Raw genomic sequence first — 18,840 nt, 5'->3', positions numbered from 1 at the left:
AGAAAGGAAAAGCTGTAGGTCCGACAGCAGTGAGGGAAATAAGACATAGATAATATGAAAGGAAGGCTTCCAGCTCTGAGTGTCTTGCTTCTCCATTGTTTAGCCTCCTGTAGGCAGGATCTCTGCAGAACCAAAGTGATATGAAAGGAAACTTGGATGGTCACCTGTCCTTGTACATGTTCCAGCCAGCTCTGCCAAGGCATTTTAGTTCCCTGGACCCTTGAAAACTGAACATTGGAGAATTGGGAGAATAAAACTGAAAGCCTACCCCTCCTCTTTCTTCCTTCTTCCTGCATGACCTCAGAAAAAAAATGCATAGCAACATTACAGGCAGAGGAAATCAATCAGATTCTGCCCAAAAAACTCATTTCTAGTTTCTACCTGGATTTCTGTAAATTTTCCTTAAAAATAAATTACAGAAAGTGTGTGTTTTTGTTTTTCAAAAGTTGCCATGTCAAACAGAGCTGAGCCCAAACCTCTTTGGTTTCAGTAGAAAGGCTAAATACATGCAAACTTTGGCTGCATTATGTCTATTTTTTTGCGTCTCCCTCCAAAAGAAAATAGCTATAAATTGAGTTGTCCATTTAGCATCCTCATCTAATAGCCATTTCCATAAATAAAGATAGGCCGTTCAATAGTTTGATGAAGTCTTTCCTAATGAGGTTCTTTCAGCCACCTACCTGTCAAATCTTATGACATCCATCTGCATAAATCAATTCTTAGTTATTGCTTCTCATCTCTGAGGATTGGTATTGTGAAATACAGTTCCAAGGCAAAGTCATGTTTCATACATTTTGCTAACATCTTTAGAGTTATAGAGACATCTGAAAGAAACGGGGATTATTGTTTGGTTGTCTGTTTATCTCCCTATCTAATTTCATACATGTTTGTCCTAATTTTCCCATTTTAATCTGAACAGATGACTCTGGAATCACAATCATTCTTTTTCCTGAATTTATTCTAAAGAAAATTTCAAATGTAGTTTACTGTAGTAGCACATGTAATGTTTCATCACCTCTATGAGCTTTTATTATTTTTATCTAGTGTGTACAATCAATAATACCTGTGTAGTTCAGTTCATTTAAATGAATATTTTATGAATCAATAAATACTCTTATGTAGATCAGCAAAAGGCAAAAAGCACTTATCTTATTAAACTTTCTGTGCTGTTCTAATATTCGTGGGGTTTTTTATAAATAGAATTCAGTTTTATCACATAAAACATATATATATTATCTGGAATGGGATTGACATTGGGTCCTAGTGTCATTTGCCGTATCTTGCATGTTGGACTGGAGTAATGAAAGACAGCAAAAATCTGTACCACTATTTAGGTATTTTAGAAAGAAAGATGTATTTACAAGTAAGGTTGAAGCATGTTACTTTTGTAGCACTTGCAATACAACTTAGGGAACTAGATCATGAGATCTAGTAGTAGACATGTCCTGTCCTACACTCCAGCAACAACAAAATGTCTGATGGTTTTTCACATAGGGTCTGAGTACAAGTCCCACAGGAGGTAGGGAAAGATGGCATGAGGCAAAAGGCTCTCTTTAACCCCAGGCTTATCCTTTCATACACCCATGTTGTGCTTAAATTAGGAGGGAATGTACCTTTATGTAACAAGAGTATTTAAAGTTCAGAAAGGTTTTTCAGTTGAATAAATCTTTAAAACAATTGTTTGAGTCATTATAAATAATATATAACTAATGAATTACATTTTATCTCATATTTTGAGGTAAAAGGAAATACTGAAATTGAGTTAAGAAAAACATGACCTCCAGAATTGATAAATGAAAATTAAGCATAACTCAGAATAGTACATTTAGGAAAATGTAATCTATATGTAATGATTCTTCTTCATGGCCTTTTTGACTCACACAACATCAAATGCTACAGGGTATTGTGGCTGATTTTGAAATACAAAAGCCAAGGATGATATCTATCTACTGTGAGATAGATATGATCTCATTGCTTCATTTGTCGCTTCATTTTTTTCTAGACCCATTTAACAGATAATAGTACAGATGAGTAGATATTTTAGGAATAGAATTGTTCCATCTCTAACCAAGAGAAATGTTGTGCTACACTGTGAAAGCGTATTAATCCGTTTTGTTGACATCCCCATAGATACAGTTTCTACTCACTCTTTTAAATGGAGAGATTGAATTCATCATCTAAAGGGGATATGTGTAGGTATTCAAATAATGGATGAAGCCAAGATGTCTAAGAGTTACCCGTTAGTATATGAGCACATTTACGATGCTGGATGGAGAAACTTAGGCTGGGTCTACACTGCCATCTAGTCCAGTTTCAAAATACAGATTTACTACATTGAGCTGCACTATGTAGCAGTGTGGACTCATATAATTCAATCCAATGCAGTTAATCTCCATTCTGAAACTGGATTATATGCCAGTGTAGATCCAGCCTATGTGCATTTACCATTCTTAGGTTCCTGGGGATTTCAGCATGACCAACTGAGCATTAGATTGTGTCCTATAATAATATCCAGTTATCAGACAATTAGCAGAAAGGTATGTCTTTTTTCTTTGAGATCACAGTGCCCTTCCCATCTGAAAGACAAAGGAAAAGTGGAGGCACATCAAGTGTAAATTAATTGTAATGAAGCATAGTTTGTGGTCATTAGGCACAGCCTGAGCTTCCAGTTTGTTTTGGCTTTGTGGATCTTATATGACTCATAACTCAGCAGATTGTCCAATAACTGGATTTTCCTAGTTGTTGAAAAGAAAATTTATCATTATGGTAGATTTTGTGGGGGGGAAATCCCACAAACAAAAAAAGTGATGCACGTAGGTGAAATAAATGAGTTGTGTGTCTGTTTAGAAATGCAGAATTCCATCATACCTTATACAAGATTCCATCATATCTTTTTTCCTCTTTGTCTTTTCATCAACTCTGTCAGAACACTGCAGAACATTAAAGAAAGAAGAGGAGGAGATTGTTTGATTACATCCATACACAGATTATTGATTTGTGCATAGGAACATTTATTAATATGTAATATTTCTGAACAGTATGCATGTACTGTGTTCAGCACACGAGTGCTCACATGTGGATTGCATACAAATTATAGAACTGCACCTCTATAATAATGTATACATGTGTTCATAGTGGTTATCCTGGTAGTGCTCCTGGTCAGTCTCAAGGCAGATCAGGATATAGGGATACAGCCTGTGCTGGATGGGGTAACACTCCTTCTGAAATCTCAGGTACACAGCTTGGGGAGGGGAGTCCAGGATTCACTGCAATCATCAGGAGAGGCCCTCCTCTCAATCCCACCCCTGTCCCAAACCTGGCTGGTAGGGACAAGAGGGCCTTCTCTGCAATTGCCCCTCACCTCTGGAACTCTCTCTCAAAAAACATGAGAACAGCCCTCTTTCATGAAACTGAAAATCTTTCTATGTTCCCAAGCAAATGGTGAAATGAATGATTGAATACATGGCTTAATGAAATGTGGAATGGTTTATGGAAATGGCTTTTAAATTTCCCCTTTACTAATGTAGTTTAAATGTGTTTTATAGGATGGTTATTATTGCTTTTATAACTATTTGTTATATACTATTGAAATTGTATTTTATTTAAATTGTATTACTTATTTATTACAGTACAAGGCATTGAGCCGCCCTGAGTCCCCACGGGGAGATGGAGCGGGATATAAATAAAGTGTTGTTGTTGTTATCCTGGAAGATAACCCATTTTACAATATATTCAGGTCAGTTAGTTACTCATCTGCATAACTTTTTTCTTTCCACCCCCACAAACATATACACTTCACTTATTCTTTGAATGCTTTGTTATAGGTAAATAAGGAGTAGATTATGTTAGGCAGAGGGTATTGATCTACCATAAATACACCACTAAGTGGAGGGCTACAAAGATTAATGAGTGAATTGCAAGTGGAAAATTCTAGAGCACAGGTTTAAGTAGAACACATCCAAGGTATAATCTGGTACACAGTGTAATGATCTAAGAAGCCAACTTCACTCTTTTTTGGCCCCATCTTATAGTAACTGTATACAATCAACCCTCCAGTGGCATAGGGGATAAAAGCCTCGTGACTTGAAGGTTGGGTCGCTGACTTGAAGGCTGCCAGGTACGAATCCCACCTGGGGAGAGTGCGGATGAGCTCCCTCTATCAGCTCCAGCTCCATGCGAGGACATGAGAGAAGCCTCCCACAAGGATGGTAAAAACATCAAAACATCCAGGCGTCCCCTGGGCAACGTCCTTGCAGACGGCCAATTCTCTTACTCCAGAAGCAACTCCGGTTGCTCCTGACACAAAAAAAAACCCTCCCGATCCAAGGATTCAGCCTTCTTTGGCTTGAAAATATACTCCTCTCCCCTTTCAAAAAGCAGACCTTGATACTGCCATTTTATATGAGGGGTGTATTTTACTACAATGTTGTATGTAACGGAACTTGAGTATCCATGGATTTTGGTATCCACAGAGTGTCATGGAACCAAACTTCAGTGGATACCAAGAACCAACTGTAATTAAATGGGGATAGGTAAGGAGAAGCAGGAAGAGGCAGCCAGATAAATAGCAAAATGGAAAGAGGACTTGAGAGTACAGGAGAAGCAATTATGGTAAGTCACAAAAGAGATAGGAGCAGATGATGACTAATAATTAAATTATCTAACTCCTTTGGGGCCTAATTGGTGCTACATAGCCTGGGCCTAGAATACAGCTATATGTCTCTTGCTATCCCTCTCGGACTCAAACCTGTTACTGATTGGGAATGCTGTATGAAGATATTTGCATGCAGTTTCTGTCTCTGCTGCCTTCTGTAACTAGTGTTTTTATTTTTATTATTAAAATATTTTATTGAATCTAAGGCAGCCCTTTTCCCATTTAAAGGACTTCAAGAACTGGGTGTGCCATAGATTCAATGGCACCTTCAAGAGAGAGGTGGTGGTGGAGGAAAGGCCCGAAACCCAAACGGCTCTGCCAGTCCCCACCGTTTTGTCCTGCGCCTGAAAGCTGTTTACTGTCTGGCTGAGCTACATGTTGCTTCCTGCTTGTCCTGCCTTCCCTAACTGGCTCAGATGTTAAGGATGTTTCAAATACAACCCATTGGATTTTCTATACAGCACAGAATCTCTGAAAAAGTTGTGGTGCTGGCAACATTCTAGTTTCTGAATGAACCTCAGCAGGCATGAAATAAATAATTTTGCCTGCAGTTCTTGCTATAGGCACATTGAACAGTAGAGCATTGATAACTTTGTGAACTACTACACAAAAAAGCATGACTTAAATGCATCAGTAGTTTTCACCAAAACATGAAGTGAATACAAAATATGCCAGAGTAAAATTGGAGTTTAAAAGGCAGGTGTGCCAATTTTCAGAACTCCTTAATTTGTTGCACCTGTGACAATTTTTATATGATTATTTTGAAATTTGCCACTATTGTAGATCTCATCCCTTGGATTATGAATAGTAAGATTTCAAGATGTTAGTTCAAGAGGTGTAATTTGTAAAAATTAAAAATCTGAGGTTCATAATAGCTGTTTGTGCCCCCTCCAACTACTAAATGAGAATATTAATCAGTGTAAGTAACAATATATATTGAGCCAATTGGCTTTTTTTTTAATGCAAGAAGACTTTCAGTAGGGAAATCCATGGCACTGTTCTTCTCAAAGTTGGATGGTAGTTAAGATTGTTAAACACTTAGGAATCATTTTTAAAAGAATGATAGATATGCTTCTTGGTAGTGAATTATTTGTAAACTAAAGAAGTACCAGCACTCTTTGTAGCTACTTCAATATGCAAATGAAATGCTAAAATACTGCCCAACTTTTTAATATGTTTATTAAAGTTTTTCATAATATATACAACGAAAGAGTGAGAACAAGATTCATATAGAAAGTAAGAAAAAAGTTAAGAGAGAAAATAGAAAAAATAAAGATCACTCCCTACACACTACCCAAAAAAATTATTTTTAAAAAAAAAGCAAAAAGGGGGGAGAATGTCTATATATGTATGTTGGACTTCCATTCTTCCTTCTGTTCATGTCTCTTAAGTTTTTTTTTTAATTTCTTGGACTTCCTTTCCCGTTTGTTCAGTTTCTTTCGTATTCTCTCTCTTCTTCTTATAATTGGTAATTCTGTTTAATATAGTCCTCAAATATTGACCAGTCAGTCGTTTTTAGTCCTCTGCCTGAGTTCTTTTTTAGCAAATACGTTAAATCGATCCATGTCCTTTATCTCCATTATTTTATTTAGCCAAGAATCTTTGTCTGGTGTCTTTCTAACTTCTACGTCTTAGCAAAGACAATTCTCACTGCAGTCATTATAAAGAGAAGTAGTTTTTCTTTCTTAAAGGTTGGCAAAAACTTCTGACTCAAACATTCCTAATAAGTAGATTTCTGGTCTCATTGTGTATTCCACTTTTAGTATTTTCTGACACTCCTTGTGAATCATCTTCCAGAAATCCCTTGTCTTTTCACAAGTCCACCAGCAGTGATAGGTTTCCTCCTTTGTCTAACATTTCCAGCATTTATTGTCTATTTGTTTATACATCAAACTATGAGAAGGGCAGCACCATGAATTTCCCTGTCAAATGTGCTCTTGCATCAGAAATAAGAAATATAATTGGCTTAGAAACACATTAAATTACTTGTTTGTACATTTTGTATAATTATCATAATTTAGGAGCTTTCCGTTTCCTCTGTGCGATACTTGGACCACTCACATTACTAGAATACATTCAGGACCGGGCTGTGGTGCAGGCTGGAAAGCAAGCCAGCTGCAACAAATCAACAAATCACTCTGACCAAGAGGTCATGAGTTCGAGGCCAGCCTGCGTCTTGTCTCTGTCTCTGTTCTATGTCATGGCATTGAATGTTTGCCTTTATGTGTGCAATGTGATCCGCCCTGAGTCCCCTTTGGGGTGAGAAGGGCGGAATATAAATGCTGTAAATAAATTAATAAACTATGAATCACTAAACAGTTAAGAAGAAAGCTCTGCATTGCTACAAGTTTTTTTGCTCCAGATAAACTGCCCTTAGTTAAACATAATATGAAAAAAGTGAGAAGTGAACAAAATCAAACCAGGAATGGCTTTCATTACTTTCCATGAGAGCAAATAGAAATTCTCAATTCTGTCAAATATAGGCTGTGTATTTCACAATGCCATCATGTGTTAGTTGAAGAATTTTGAAGGAGAAAATGCATCCTATATTGCTCATTTTCCCAACGTATTCTCGGTCACAATGTACACCTTTCTAGTGTTCTACATATAAGCTGGGATTTAGATGCAAATCTAATCGACAAAATAGAGGCATTGTGTAGAGTAGTATGTTTAATTCTCTGTTCACCAGGATGGGATCTTTTCAAAATGCACATAGAATTAGACTTACAATTTAGGCATTCTGTGGCATTTCTACCTCAATGGTTGCCATATATACTCTATTTACTCAAAGCTAATGCTCACCTTTTTTGGCTAAATTCCCTCACTAAAATTATAGCGTGCATTAGATTCGCATAACATGGTAATTTTAATACTGCACCAAAGCAAGAGGTCAAGCTGCTTCAGGAGCACCTGAAGCTCCTATTTGAGGGGTGCCATCTCTAATTTTATTGCCATGACTCAATGCTATGCAATCCTAGGATTTGTAGTTTGGTGAGGCATCAGCATTCATTATCATTCTACAGCATACATACAACCCAAGGTTTTTCTTTCTTTCATTGGAAGCTTAAGTGTTTACATATAAGCGAAAACATTTGTTTTTAAAGAAGGAATTCTAAGCAGACAACAACTGCAATGCACAGCTTTTTTGGACAAATGACAAAAAATGCACATTTGCCACTGCACATTGCATTCAACACCAAACACCTTTTTTGTTTTAAGGGTTTTAAAAATTGAGGTGCACATTAGATTCGATGGCACATTAAACTCAACTACATACAGGTATATTTAAGTAAACATAAATCCAAGAGGGCATAATTGTCCCTAGAACTCTATTGCTTTTGCCATTGGGGTAAAAAATATTTGCCTTATAACTTAATGTATTGAGGAAATGTCCCAGTATACCTTTCTGGTGAACTATAGTGCAGTTCTCATGATCTATTAGATAGATGGCTTTATTTGGGAAAACTGATAATATTTATATGGGAGCATTGGGATTCACATTCTGTAGTTATGGTATGACTAAATTCTCCAGCATCATAAAGTAATTTTTTTCAAAAACAAATCCTAGTACACCACAGTTAAGAAGGCTATAAATTTTGACATTAGAGTGATTTCTTAACCAGTTTTCCTCAGTATAACAGCCTTAAACTGTATGATTTATTTCTGTTAGAAGCATATTTTGATATATACATTTTTAAGATAAAGACAAGTTCAGTAATCCCTACTGAGATATTGCTAGTTTTCATTTGTTAATTTTAATTAACCTTTTCAAGAATCTCAGCAATTACTACTATAGGCTAGTGCAAGTACATTTGTTTCTGATGCTGGCAATGCTAAAAAGATTTGAATGCCATATGAAAGGGGATTTACATTTGGGGCGATTTAAGGAAGAGCAGAGCATCATAAAAATATAAATTGAATACTAGCCCAAGTAACACATGCTGGTTAAAAGAGCACAAATTTAAAGCAGCAACGGCTTTAAATAATGCATTGCTTGGCCCAGAACATAAATAACAAAGCCAATGAATAATAATACAATGATTATATACTGGAATTTCTGTGCAACTAGAATGCAAGGAGGAGTTTCCGCCATCAGAAAAAGTATAGAAAGATTCCTCTTCTACTTGCCATCCCTATAACTCTGCAGGTATGGGATATAAAGAGGGACTTCCAATGAAAACTCCATCCACCAGTCAGGTTTGCATGGCCACAAGTGGTCTTGAGTGCCTTATTTTCAGGACACTTGGCAAATTGTGGATTAGAACCAACACTTTTTATTGTGCCTCAAAAAGAGATTATTTGCCAAAAGTGGGCATCAGTGATCCATAAAAAATGGCATGTAACTAACTGTGGCATAAATACTTTGAAATACCCAATTTTGTGCTACTTTGAGCAATGTGCACAGTTTGAACTGCCACCTTTTAACAAAGGAACTGTTCAACTGATAAAAGAGAGTGAGAGGGTACAAAATCATTAAGGTTAAAGATAAGCTACTTCAGAAGGAGAGAATTAGACTGGGATGTTTCACTTTAGGTGAAGAACAAAAGATATGATACCTGAAAGATAAAAGAAGTTTCTATATCATCTGGAAAAAAATGAACAGGAAACCTCAGTGTTCGGTTTAAAAACAGCAGTTAGTGGGTGCATAGTGAATTTATTCAGTTCACTACCCACGGTGGTCTCTGAAAATTAATGCAAAACATTAGGCCAGAAAAGAACAGAATGCTACTTTATTCTAATTATTCTTAAGATCCCAGCTTTAATGTTGAATGGCTATAAATTAATTACAGTTGGCATGCCAAAATTTCTACTCCTTTTGGTGACCTTTTTTGGGAATGCTAAAAAAGAATCCAGATGAGACATTTCAAACACTTAGGAAGAGCTGATAAAAAGAAGCAGGGGCAAAGAGGTTGGGCACAAGCATGCTGTAATTCTATTTCTTTTTCAAGCACAAAAGCACTGGGGGGAAATTGGGAACTGAGGAGCACTTATTCATTGTCAGATCTTCCCTTAACTGCAGATTATAATCTATCTGAACATGATTGAGGGCAATTTTTTGTTGGCGACCATGGTGCTTGTCTGTCCCTCTCCCCAACTGAATTAGAAAGTAAAGGACATTACATGTCCCATAGTGAGTTTATTTCCTACCATCTTCACAGATGAAGTCTCTGCAGTAATAATAACGGAATTCCAAAATGTTGCAGGCTCTACCTGAAGTAAAATGAGTAATTGTTTTGGCCCCATACAGATGTTCTATGACTTTGTATGCTGTTTTAAATTTGGGTCAGATGATGTTCACCAAATTTGGAGAGTCAGGTTAAGCACTCTATATAAAGAACTGGTGTAAAAACTCAGTTGTTTTTAATAAACATTGAAATAATAATAGAAGGAATTACTTAAATGTGATATGTCCCTTTTGTAGAGCTATAGGACTGCATCAAGAGTTTGCTCCTAACAGAGGGAACACTTCCTAAGTGGAGATCCCCTTTAACTACTCCAAGCAGCAGGAAGATGGGAATATGATTTTCAATTGATACCATCTACTGTAAAATGGCAATAGTTATTATTCGGTTATTCTATTCTTCAGCACTCAAGCAGCTGGGGAGTGGCATAGGAGGCCTCACTGAATTAAAAAAAAATCCATATTTAGAAGGAGTTCTGCTGATTCCATTATCTAATTCTATTCATGGAGGAGAAGGTTCAGATTCAAACCATGGTAGTGTAAATTATAATAATGCATGTGTACATACACAAAAATAGAATTTGTAGTTTTTATAGCCATGAAAGCTTGATTTGTACCATCTATTATACAAAGGTAACTAAGCAATTCCTTACATGTTGAGCATGATTCTGATCAAATCAGGTACATCCGACATATATTCTAAAATGCAGATTAGCATACAAATTAATTTTTATCTCATTATAAATTTAGACAACGATCACACGCAGTGTTATCTGTTTGAGTGGGAAGCACTGATAGGTGTGCCCAATTGGAGCTTGAAAGTTTATAGTGTAAAACTGATTATTTACTTGCATTCAGCCTGATTGCAACTTGCTCGCTTGTCACTTTCCTCTCTAGGCTTGAGGAGTTCATATGCCAGTCAGCACAGTCAGCTTGGACAAGAGCTGCGTTCAACTGTCTCTCCTGATCTACACATCACTCCCATATATGAAGGTAGAACCTATTATAGTCCAGTGTACCATAGTCCAACTCATGGAACAGCTGATGTGCACCAAGGATCCCAGACAGCATTATATCGAACTGGCTCAGGTATGCATGAAACTAATATTAATTGTAAAATTAAACTGTAGATGTAGAAATGAACTGCTGTAAGTTGAAACTTACAAGAAACTTGTATTTATCTAACTCTGCCTGAAAAAGTGCAGGATTTGTACATTTTGAAATGTTTGATTTTGACAGCTAAAATACCATCTCAGTTTATTTACTTATCAATCTCTGTTGAAAGTTAGTCTGGTTTTAAATATTATTTAAATGTTATTAGCTAATTGCTTTATTTATATATTATTAGTTGTACTATTCACCAGTGTGCTATTCACCAAAAGACATGTTGAATTCAATGGGAGCAATTTGAGTTTCATATATTATGAATGCTTTCATTCCTAATTTGAATCTAACCCTATTCTTATCATTATTATAACTATATGCTAAAAAATACAGAGTGGGCAGTAATGTATAGACATAGAAATTAACAATCCTATGAGCATTTGTATTAAGATTTTTTGTGGTTGGAAAAAAACCCTAACCTGATTATTTGAATCCTAAAATCAGTTAACATAAAGAATTTCATGATAAGAAAATTTCTTAACCTATTCTACCCAGCCACTTCCATCTGTTCTGTGGACAGCTGAGGGGCCTCAATGAACAACTTCTGACATAAGGCATTTCTTTTCTCCCCAAAATTACCCCCTGCCCACATTCCACATTATTTAGGAGAATCCCTTTCCAGACATATTTCTAATGATACAAGAGGTTGGAAAACCATTTAACAATGATTCCATACAGCCATAAGAGTGGTTCCATACAGCCATAAGAGTAGTCTTCCACTAAGTATCTCTCCCTGTTGAGTTTTGACAAGGAGAAATTAAAGCCAGGTGGCAAGAAGAGCTAATATGATGTATTTATTTACTATATTTATGCCCTTCTCTTCTCACCCTGAGGGGACTCAGAGCATAATACAATTTGATGCCACATATACAGACATAGAATACAAATATAAACATGTGCATTAATAATTATAAAAATTAAAACATCTAAACATTAAAATCAGTTATTAAAATCACACAGTCCAAAATCAAGTTCAGGAGCCAGTCCGGTCATAATTACACTTATTCCATATCACTTATTGCACTGAGCTTACTGTCCGAAGGCTTGGTCCCATAGCCACATTTTTACTTTCTTCCTAAAGGACAGGAGGGAGGGAGCTGATCTAATTTCGCTGGGGGGGGGGGGTTCCATAGCCAAGAGAAGGCCCTGTTTCTTGTCCCCACCATCTGCACCTGCAAAGGAGGTGGTACCGAGAGCAGGGCCTCCCCAGAAGATCTTAACCTCCGAGGTGGTTCATAGAGGGAGAGATGTTTGGACAGGTAAGTTGGGCCAGAACATTTTAGGGCTAGTAATCTGATTGTTGGACTTGGACTCTAGAAGGATAAAATCCCAATCTCTGTTCAGCCATGTTAACCCACTCCATGGAAACCTTTTCATGGCCTAAGAGGAAGGCAATGACAAATTTCCTATGAATAAATCTTTCCATAAAAACCCTATTGATGAGGTTGCCATAGGTCAGAGTTGACCTTAAGGTGCATAACAACAACTAGCAAGAGTCTCTGTGCTTGTGTCTGTGTGTCAAAATATGTACACACAAATGCTGAGCATTACTTAATATTGATTTCATGTGCCAGGTATTGGAAATCTGCAAAGATCATCCAGTCAGCGTAGCACACTTACATACCAAAGAAATAATTATGCTCTGAACACAACAGCTACCTACGCAGAACCCTACAGGTCACTTCATTATCGACTGTCGGAGTCCAGTTACAACAGGATGCAACATGCAACCCCTGCTGATGATGGCACAACAAGATCTCCTTCGATAGATAGCATCCAGAAAGACCCCAGGCAAGGATATTTGCTATGTTAATGCAGTACACTTAATTGCCATGCTCTAAAGTGGCTTCTAATACTTTCAGTCTGTTTTTTCTCTTAAGTTAACAGTTTCTTCAATTCACCTAAGTTTCATTGTAGAAGTTTCTTAAAGGTTGACAGTATCTAAAACGGGTTAACTCTTTATAATGTAAAAATGTTAAATATAGAAATTTAAGTGTAGTTTTGGGAGGCTGGTAATGAGTAACTAATACATGAAATAAATAAATGATAAATTTGTGCTCTGCTTTGAATTTTACTTGCCTACTGAAGAGAGTTTGCATGGCGGGATCCAGAATTGCCTGAGGTCATTCACATGCTTCAGCATCAGTTCCCATCAGTTCAAGCCAATGCTGCAGCATATCTACAACACCTGTGTTTTGGAGATAACAAAATAAAAACTGAGGTATGTCACAGGGTTATTCTTGTTGAAAAATGTTCACTCAAAATATTTCATATCTCTTAGAACAACTTGGCCAAGTGATCAGTGACTGTAGTTCAATTTTATTAGAGATAAGGGGTTTTTAAACAAAGCTAAAAGTGCCTAAACTTTATATATTGGGGGTATAGATGAAAGATTAGATAAAATTATTATTATTAATTAATTCTTCATTGAATAATATTAGTTATTAAATCCCCCCTCATTTCTCATTAATAAAATATCCTATATACATGGTTATTCATTTGTGTTTAATTAGACCATAGTGTCTATAATATTGAACTAAAAGAAACTGTGGTATGCACTACAATATTAACTGCTACATTGACTATATGCATTTAGTTCCTTTTTATCATTGTCAGTGATACATCTGGTAGCTTGCATCAGATTTTTAGTAGCAAACCATATTCTCAGATAATAACATATTCTCAAATATATTATGGTGTTAGAGATCTCTAAAAAGTGTCAAAAGTGGTAACAGGTTGCATGTCAAATCAATAATTATAAAACTGTCTATATGCTTTTTTCAAACCTGTAATACAAATACTTAGATATTTAGTACTGCAAAAAACTTTGTGCAATGTATACATTTCTTTTTTGCGTGGCCTGTTGTCTTTTTACATATTTAAAATTACAATCTGTACACATTTATCTAGAATCAAGTCTCAGTGACTTTGAAATAACTGTATATTATTAATAATTACTACTACTACTACTACTACTACTACTACTACATTCTTATATCCCACCCCATCTCCCCGAAGTGACTCGGGTTAGGGCTAGAAGGACCAAGTCAGTTGTTGAACCGATTAATCAAAGGCACATTGGAACAACCAAGTTTTCAGGTCTTTACGAAAGGTGTACCAGGTGGGCGCTAAAAACTGTCTTCTAAAATGTCTTGATATGCAATACATCTAATAAGATTTTTAAAAAGAACGATCCAGATTTTTCTGCTATTCACTGATGTTTCGAAACCAATTTTTATGTCTTAAAGCAATTAATCACAAAAAAGAACTCACTGAATATTTATGAGCCTTTTAGAAAACTATGCATTTGACAGCAAATGCAAAATAGTGATTTATCACTTGATTATTTTTTTAAAAAAATTCCTGTATTAGAGAACACCTTGTTGTCAATATTCTTTACATATTTTAAAAAGATTTATAGATACATGCTTCTAAAAGTGTTCATACACTGGCTGCATGAATTTCTGCAGATTTACAAACCCCGGCAGAAAACCACAGTTAAGACTTCTTTTCTGTTCTTTTCTCTCTCATTTGTTTTTCTCCCTCATTGAGTCAGGTAGCACTTAGCATATTCCTATCATATTGCGGATACACTTCATTGGCCACTGTGTTACTCCCTTGAGATAAGGACACTTCTACTACAGTATATGAACTTCATGTATGGGGGAAAATCTCTCAAACATGTCAGGAGTTATAGCCTTCTACAATGAAATAGTCAGAAATGTTTTGTTAGCTTCTTTATATTACAAAGAAACATCTCTTCATTTAAAATGATTGATGAAGAAAATTCATAAAGCTCGATAGGAATTGAAATAATTCCATATCGTACAGTAAATATGTTACTCTCAGCCAAAATGTTACTTTGACCAATATTTCCTGCTGAATTAAACACTGCTTGAGAAGCACTCTTTTTAAGCTCATCACAGTGAAAATTCAAGTTAATTAATCATAATACCAAGGATATGAAAAGGATTAGCAGAATGAACTTAGAAGGGAGACTGCTAAATAACAACAAAAACAAACAACAAAAAATACTTTTATTTCTTATCCACCTCTGCTCAAGACAGGGTGCAACATAGATACATCACATAGATAAAAATATAAAATAATTAAAATAGCTATATTAAAAGACAGACACTAGAGTAAAACTCATTAAAATAATTCATTTCACTAAAATGCCAATTTAACATGTTAATGTGAAGATCGAGAGGTATGGGCTTTCACTCTGTTGTAGCATGCAGGTTGTGGAATTTTCTCCACAGAGATGTACTTGGTTACCCAAAATTATTTATCAAGATTAAATGTCCACCAAAAGAAAAACATTTTAATTATGGTAAAGACTTAATTGCATGTTTCTACCTTCTCTAATTTCTTGTTGAGAGTAATATTCAGTTTGGGTAGCTGACATCTGTTGTTGTTCAGTTATTTTATCTGTTTCTTCTGTCTCCTCTCAGTTGATTTATATTTTTTTAACTTAATGGATTTTTATAAGTTGCTATGCTTGTTTATGTGAGCTGCTTCAGGAACTGTACAAGACAATCATGAACAAAACATGACACATAGAATAGATGCAGCCGCTTAACCCCATTTTTGTGCTCTTCATGTTTTCCCCTAATGTTCCAGTCACTATTGCCAGATATGCTTTAAAATGTTCATGTATCGTCCACACACACTGCAATCATTGCTGAAAGAAAATATTTTTACTAGTCTATTTTAGGCCAGGAGAGCACTTTTTAAGCAACAATAGAGTCATTTCCTGTTACTTCTTGTTTCATTAAAAAGGCCCAGAGTATATCCCCGAAACATGATGAAAATGCATTCCATTTCCTAAAAGGCAATTGGGAGCAAAACATGTTTTGAAAAACTTTGCAAATAATTTTTCACCCCCAGAAGGGGCAAGAGACCTCCAAACATGGAGAAAATGCTTTCCATTGAAACTCCAAAAGCCCATGAAGTCCTGTTCACATGCAATTCATAGGCTACACTTTTGTTCACCTTTACTCTAGGCAATTTATAGATATATAAAAATAAATAACAATATAATTTCATAAAAGAAAAAGAAAAAAGTTGAAACAGTAGCAAAATATTCATACATAAGACTACTGAATTAGCAGTAAAACCTAAACAGCAAAGATATAAATTTAAACATTCAAGAACTGACTGCCTGTCAAAAGAGAAAGATCATTGCCTGGCATCTGAATCTTCCTAATCTGGATATCAGGTAAATCTTTCTTTGGGGGGGAGCAATTTATTTATTTATTATTTATTCGTTTACAGCATTTTTACCCCGCCTTTCTCACCCAAGGGTACTCAAGGCAGCTTATATAAATTGGCAAAATTCAATGCCCAAAAACAGTGCACTAAAACATCAGCTTATACAGAGCTTTCTTACCGTGTTTCCCCGAAAAATAAGACAGTGTCTTATATTATTTTTTGCTCCCAAAGATGTGCTAGGTCTTATTTTTAGGGGATGTCTCATTTTTCCATGAAGAAGAATTCACATTTATTGTTGAACAAAAAAATGAACATTTATTATATACTGTACAGTAGTTGTCATCACAAACCAACATAACCAAACTAGACAAACTATGACTCCTGTCAAGAATTTCTTGTTACTACTGTATAAATATAAATAATATAACATTTTAATATATTATTACCATTATTTCCATGTACAACTGGTATGTACATTTACCGATCCTGCAAGTTCTGGTGTTTTGTTTGGCGGGCACCGGGCATGCTTCCAAACAAAAACTTTGCTAGGTCTTACTTTTGGGGGAGGCCTTATATTTAGCAATTCAGCAAAACCTCTGCTAGGTCTTATTTTTTGGGGATGTCTTATTTTCAGGGAAACAGGGTAGATATCCATTCATGGTATCGTTGTGGGCATCAGCACTAAGTAAAGGCATGCTGCAGATGTTGGTAGGAATTGGGCAAGAGAAGTCATCCCACCTAATATTAAGTAGTCAGATAGGATATGTGATATACAGTAAATGGCATCTGTGAGAATAAACACTTCAAATCATTTTACAGTTCTTTGGAAGCTTCTCTTCATTCGTTATTTTTTTTTTCTAGGTTTGCAGGTTAGGAGGAATCAAACATCTGGTCGACCTGCTGGATCACAGGGTCCTTGAAGTTCAGAAGAATGCTTGTGGCGCATTACGGAACCTGGTGTATGGAAAATCTACAGATGAGAATAAAATAGCAATGAAAAACGTTGGTGGGATACCTGCACTTTTACGATTGCTAAGAAAATCAATTGATGCAGAAGTAAGAGAACTTGTCACAGGTAAAGTTTTTAATAGACAGGAAATAAATGGCATATAGCCAGGTAAAATGTGTTTCTGTGCGAGAAGTTTTTTGAAATAGCTGAAAAGAGATTACTCAGAAGCAAGATGTATTTCATTGCTACCGTATTCTCAGCTGAATGTGCACCTTTCACAGCCTTTAACCTTTTTACTTATTCTACATGTGCTGTTTAAAATAATTAACTTAGATAACTGGATACTGAGATGTATGCAACAGTGAGGTCATTAATCCCTACATGTCATGAGTTTAAATATTATTTTGGCCCCTTAGGGCACTCATTTTTCAAGTTTACAATTCACATCCATAAGAAATCCTCTTTTTATTGAATCCTACAATACTTGTATAGTGTTAGAGTCCTTTTGTCTATTAGCATTTTGTGTCCATTGCATTTATAAGTCAATTTTTAGGTATATTATATTTCTGTTAAGCCAATTCCTTTTATTCATAACAAATAATTCACTGAATATTTTAGTCAGTGTTCTATTGCCGCTTTCAAGGTTATATGCCTAAATCAGTGGGAAAAGACTCATTCCTGACTTGACAAGTATATTCTGTTGATCAATAAATGGACTCATTAAAATAACATAAATATGTATTCCAACTCTCCAATTGTTAGTCCCAGCTAGAATAGATACAGTGGAATATGTATTGATTTTCCCAGGTTTCTAATGATATATATTCTAGTTAGATATATTTTGGTTAGAATTATGTCTCCAGATGTAACTTACTGCTTTCTAACCTTGATTTAAATGCCTGACGGACACTGATGGGGAGGAAATTTTGGTAGTATCTTGTATGCAGATTATGCATAAAGAATATCTTAATTGTTTCTTTTAAAATAATCTCTTTTGAATTGAGCATCTTAAAATTTTTCTAGTGAATCCAAGAACCACTACTATTATTGTATGACACAGCAAACAAGATAGATATGCTGGATTTCGTATCACAAAATCACAAGTTGAACACTTCCCAAGTGTCTAGGACTGTGTGATGTATTTTCGGATGATGCGTGCAGATCCCAGTAGGGTGGCCTTTTGCAGTTGGCAGATCGTAATTTTGTCAATGTCTATTGTTTCCAAATATCAGCTGAGATCTTTTGTCACGGCACCCAGTGTGCCCATCACCACTGGGACCACCTGCACTGGTTTCTGCCAGAGTCTTTGAAGTTCAATCTTGAGGTCCTGATAGCGGCTGAGTTTTTCCTGTTGTTTTTCGTCAATGCGACTGTCACCTGGGATGGCAACATCAATGATCCAAACCTTTTTCTTTTCCACAACTGTGATGTCTGGTGTGTTGTGTTCCAGAACTTTGTCAGTCTGGATTCGGAAGTCCCACAGTATCTTTGCGTGCTCATTTTCCAATACTTTTGCAGGTTTGTGATCCCACCAGTTCTTTGCTGCTGGGAGGTGATACTTGAGGCATAAGTTACAATGAATCATTTGGGCCACATAGTTGTGTCTCTGTTTGTAGTCTGTCTGTGCGATTTTCTTACAGCAGCTGAGGAGATGATCAATGGTTTCGTCGGTTTCCT

General features: G+C 36.0%; 1 protein-coding gene across 3 annotated transcripts in view; it reads left to right on the top strand.

The window, feature by feature from the left end:
* The window catches only part of pkp4 (plakophilin 4), a 149,883-nt gene that overhangs the window by 94,671 nt on the left and 36,372 nt on the right, over positions 1-18,840 (top strand). For 2 of the 3 annotated variants that reach the window (XM_008119250.3, XM_003226443.4), the window contains exons 8-11: positions 10,734-10,925; positions 12,575-12,791; positions 13,089-13,221; positions 17,076-17,289. In XM_008119250.3, the coding sequence (XP_008117457.2) occupies positions 10,734-10,925; positions 12,575-12,791; positions 13,089-13,221; positions 17,076-17,289 (756 nt within the window). The remainder of the gene's footprint in view (positions 1-10,733; positions 10,926-12,574; positions 12,792-13,088; positions 13,222-17,075; positions 17,290-18,840) is intronic. The other variant, XM_008119251.3, reaches the window with a different exon arrangement.

Source organism: Anolis carolinensis, chromosome 1 (genome assembly GCF_035594765.1).
Source record: "Anolis carolinensis isolate JA03-04 chromosome 1, rAnoCar3.1.pri, whole genome shotgun sequence".
Lineage (NCBI taxonomy): Eukaryota > Metazoa > Chordata > Lepidosauria > Squamata > Dactyloidae > Anolis > Anolis carolinensis.
The sequence above is the reverse complement of the archived record's forward strand: the minus strand, read 5'-3'. Positions and strand labels throughout refer to the sequence as shown.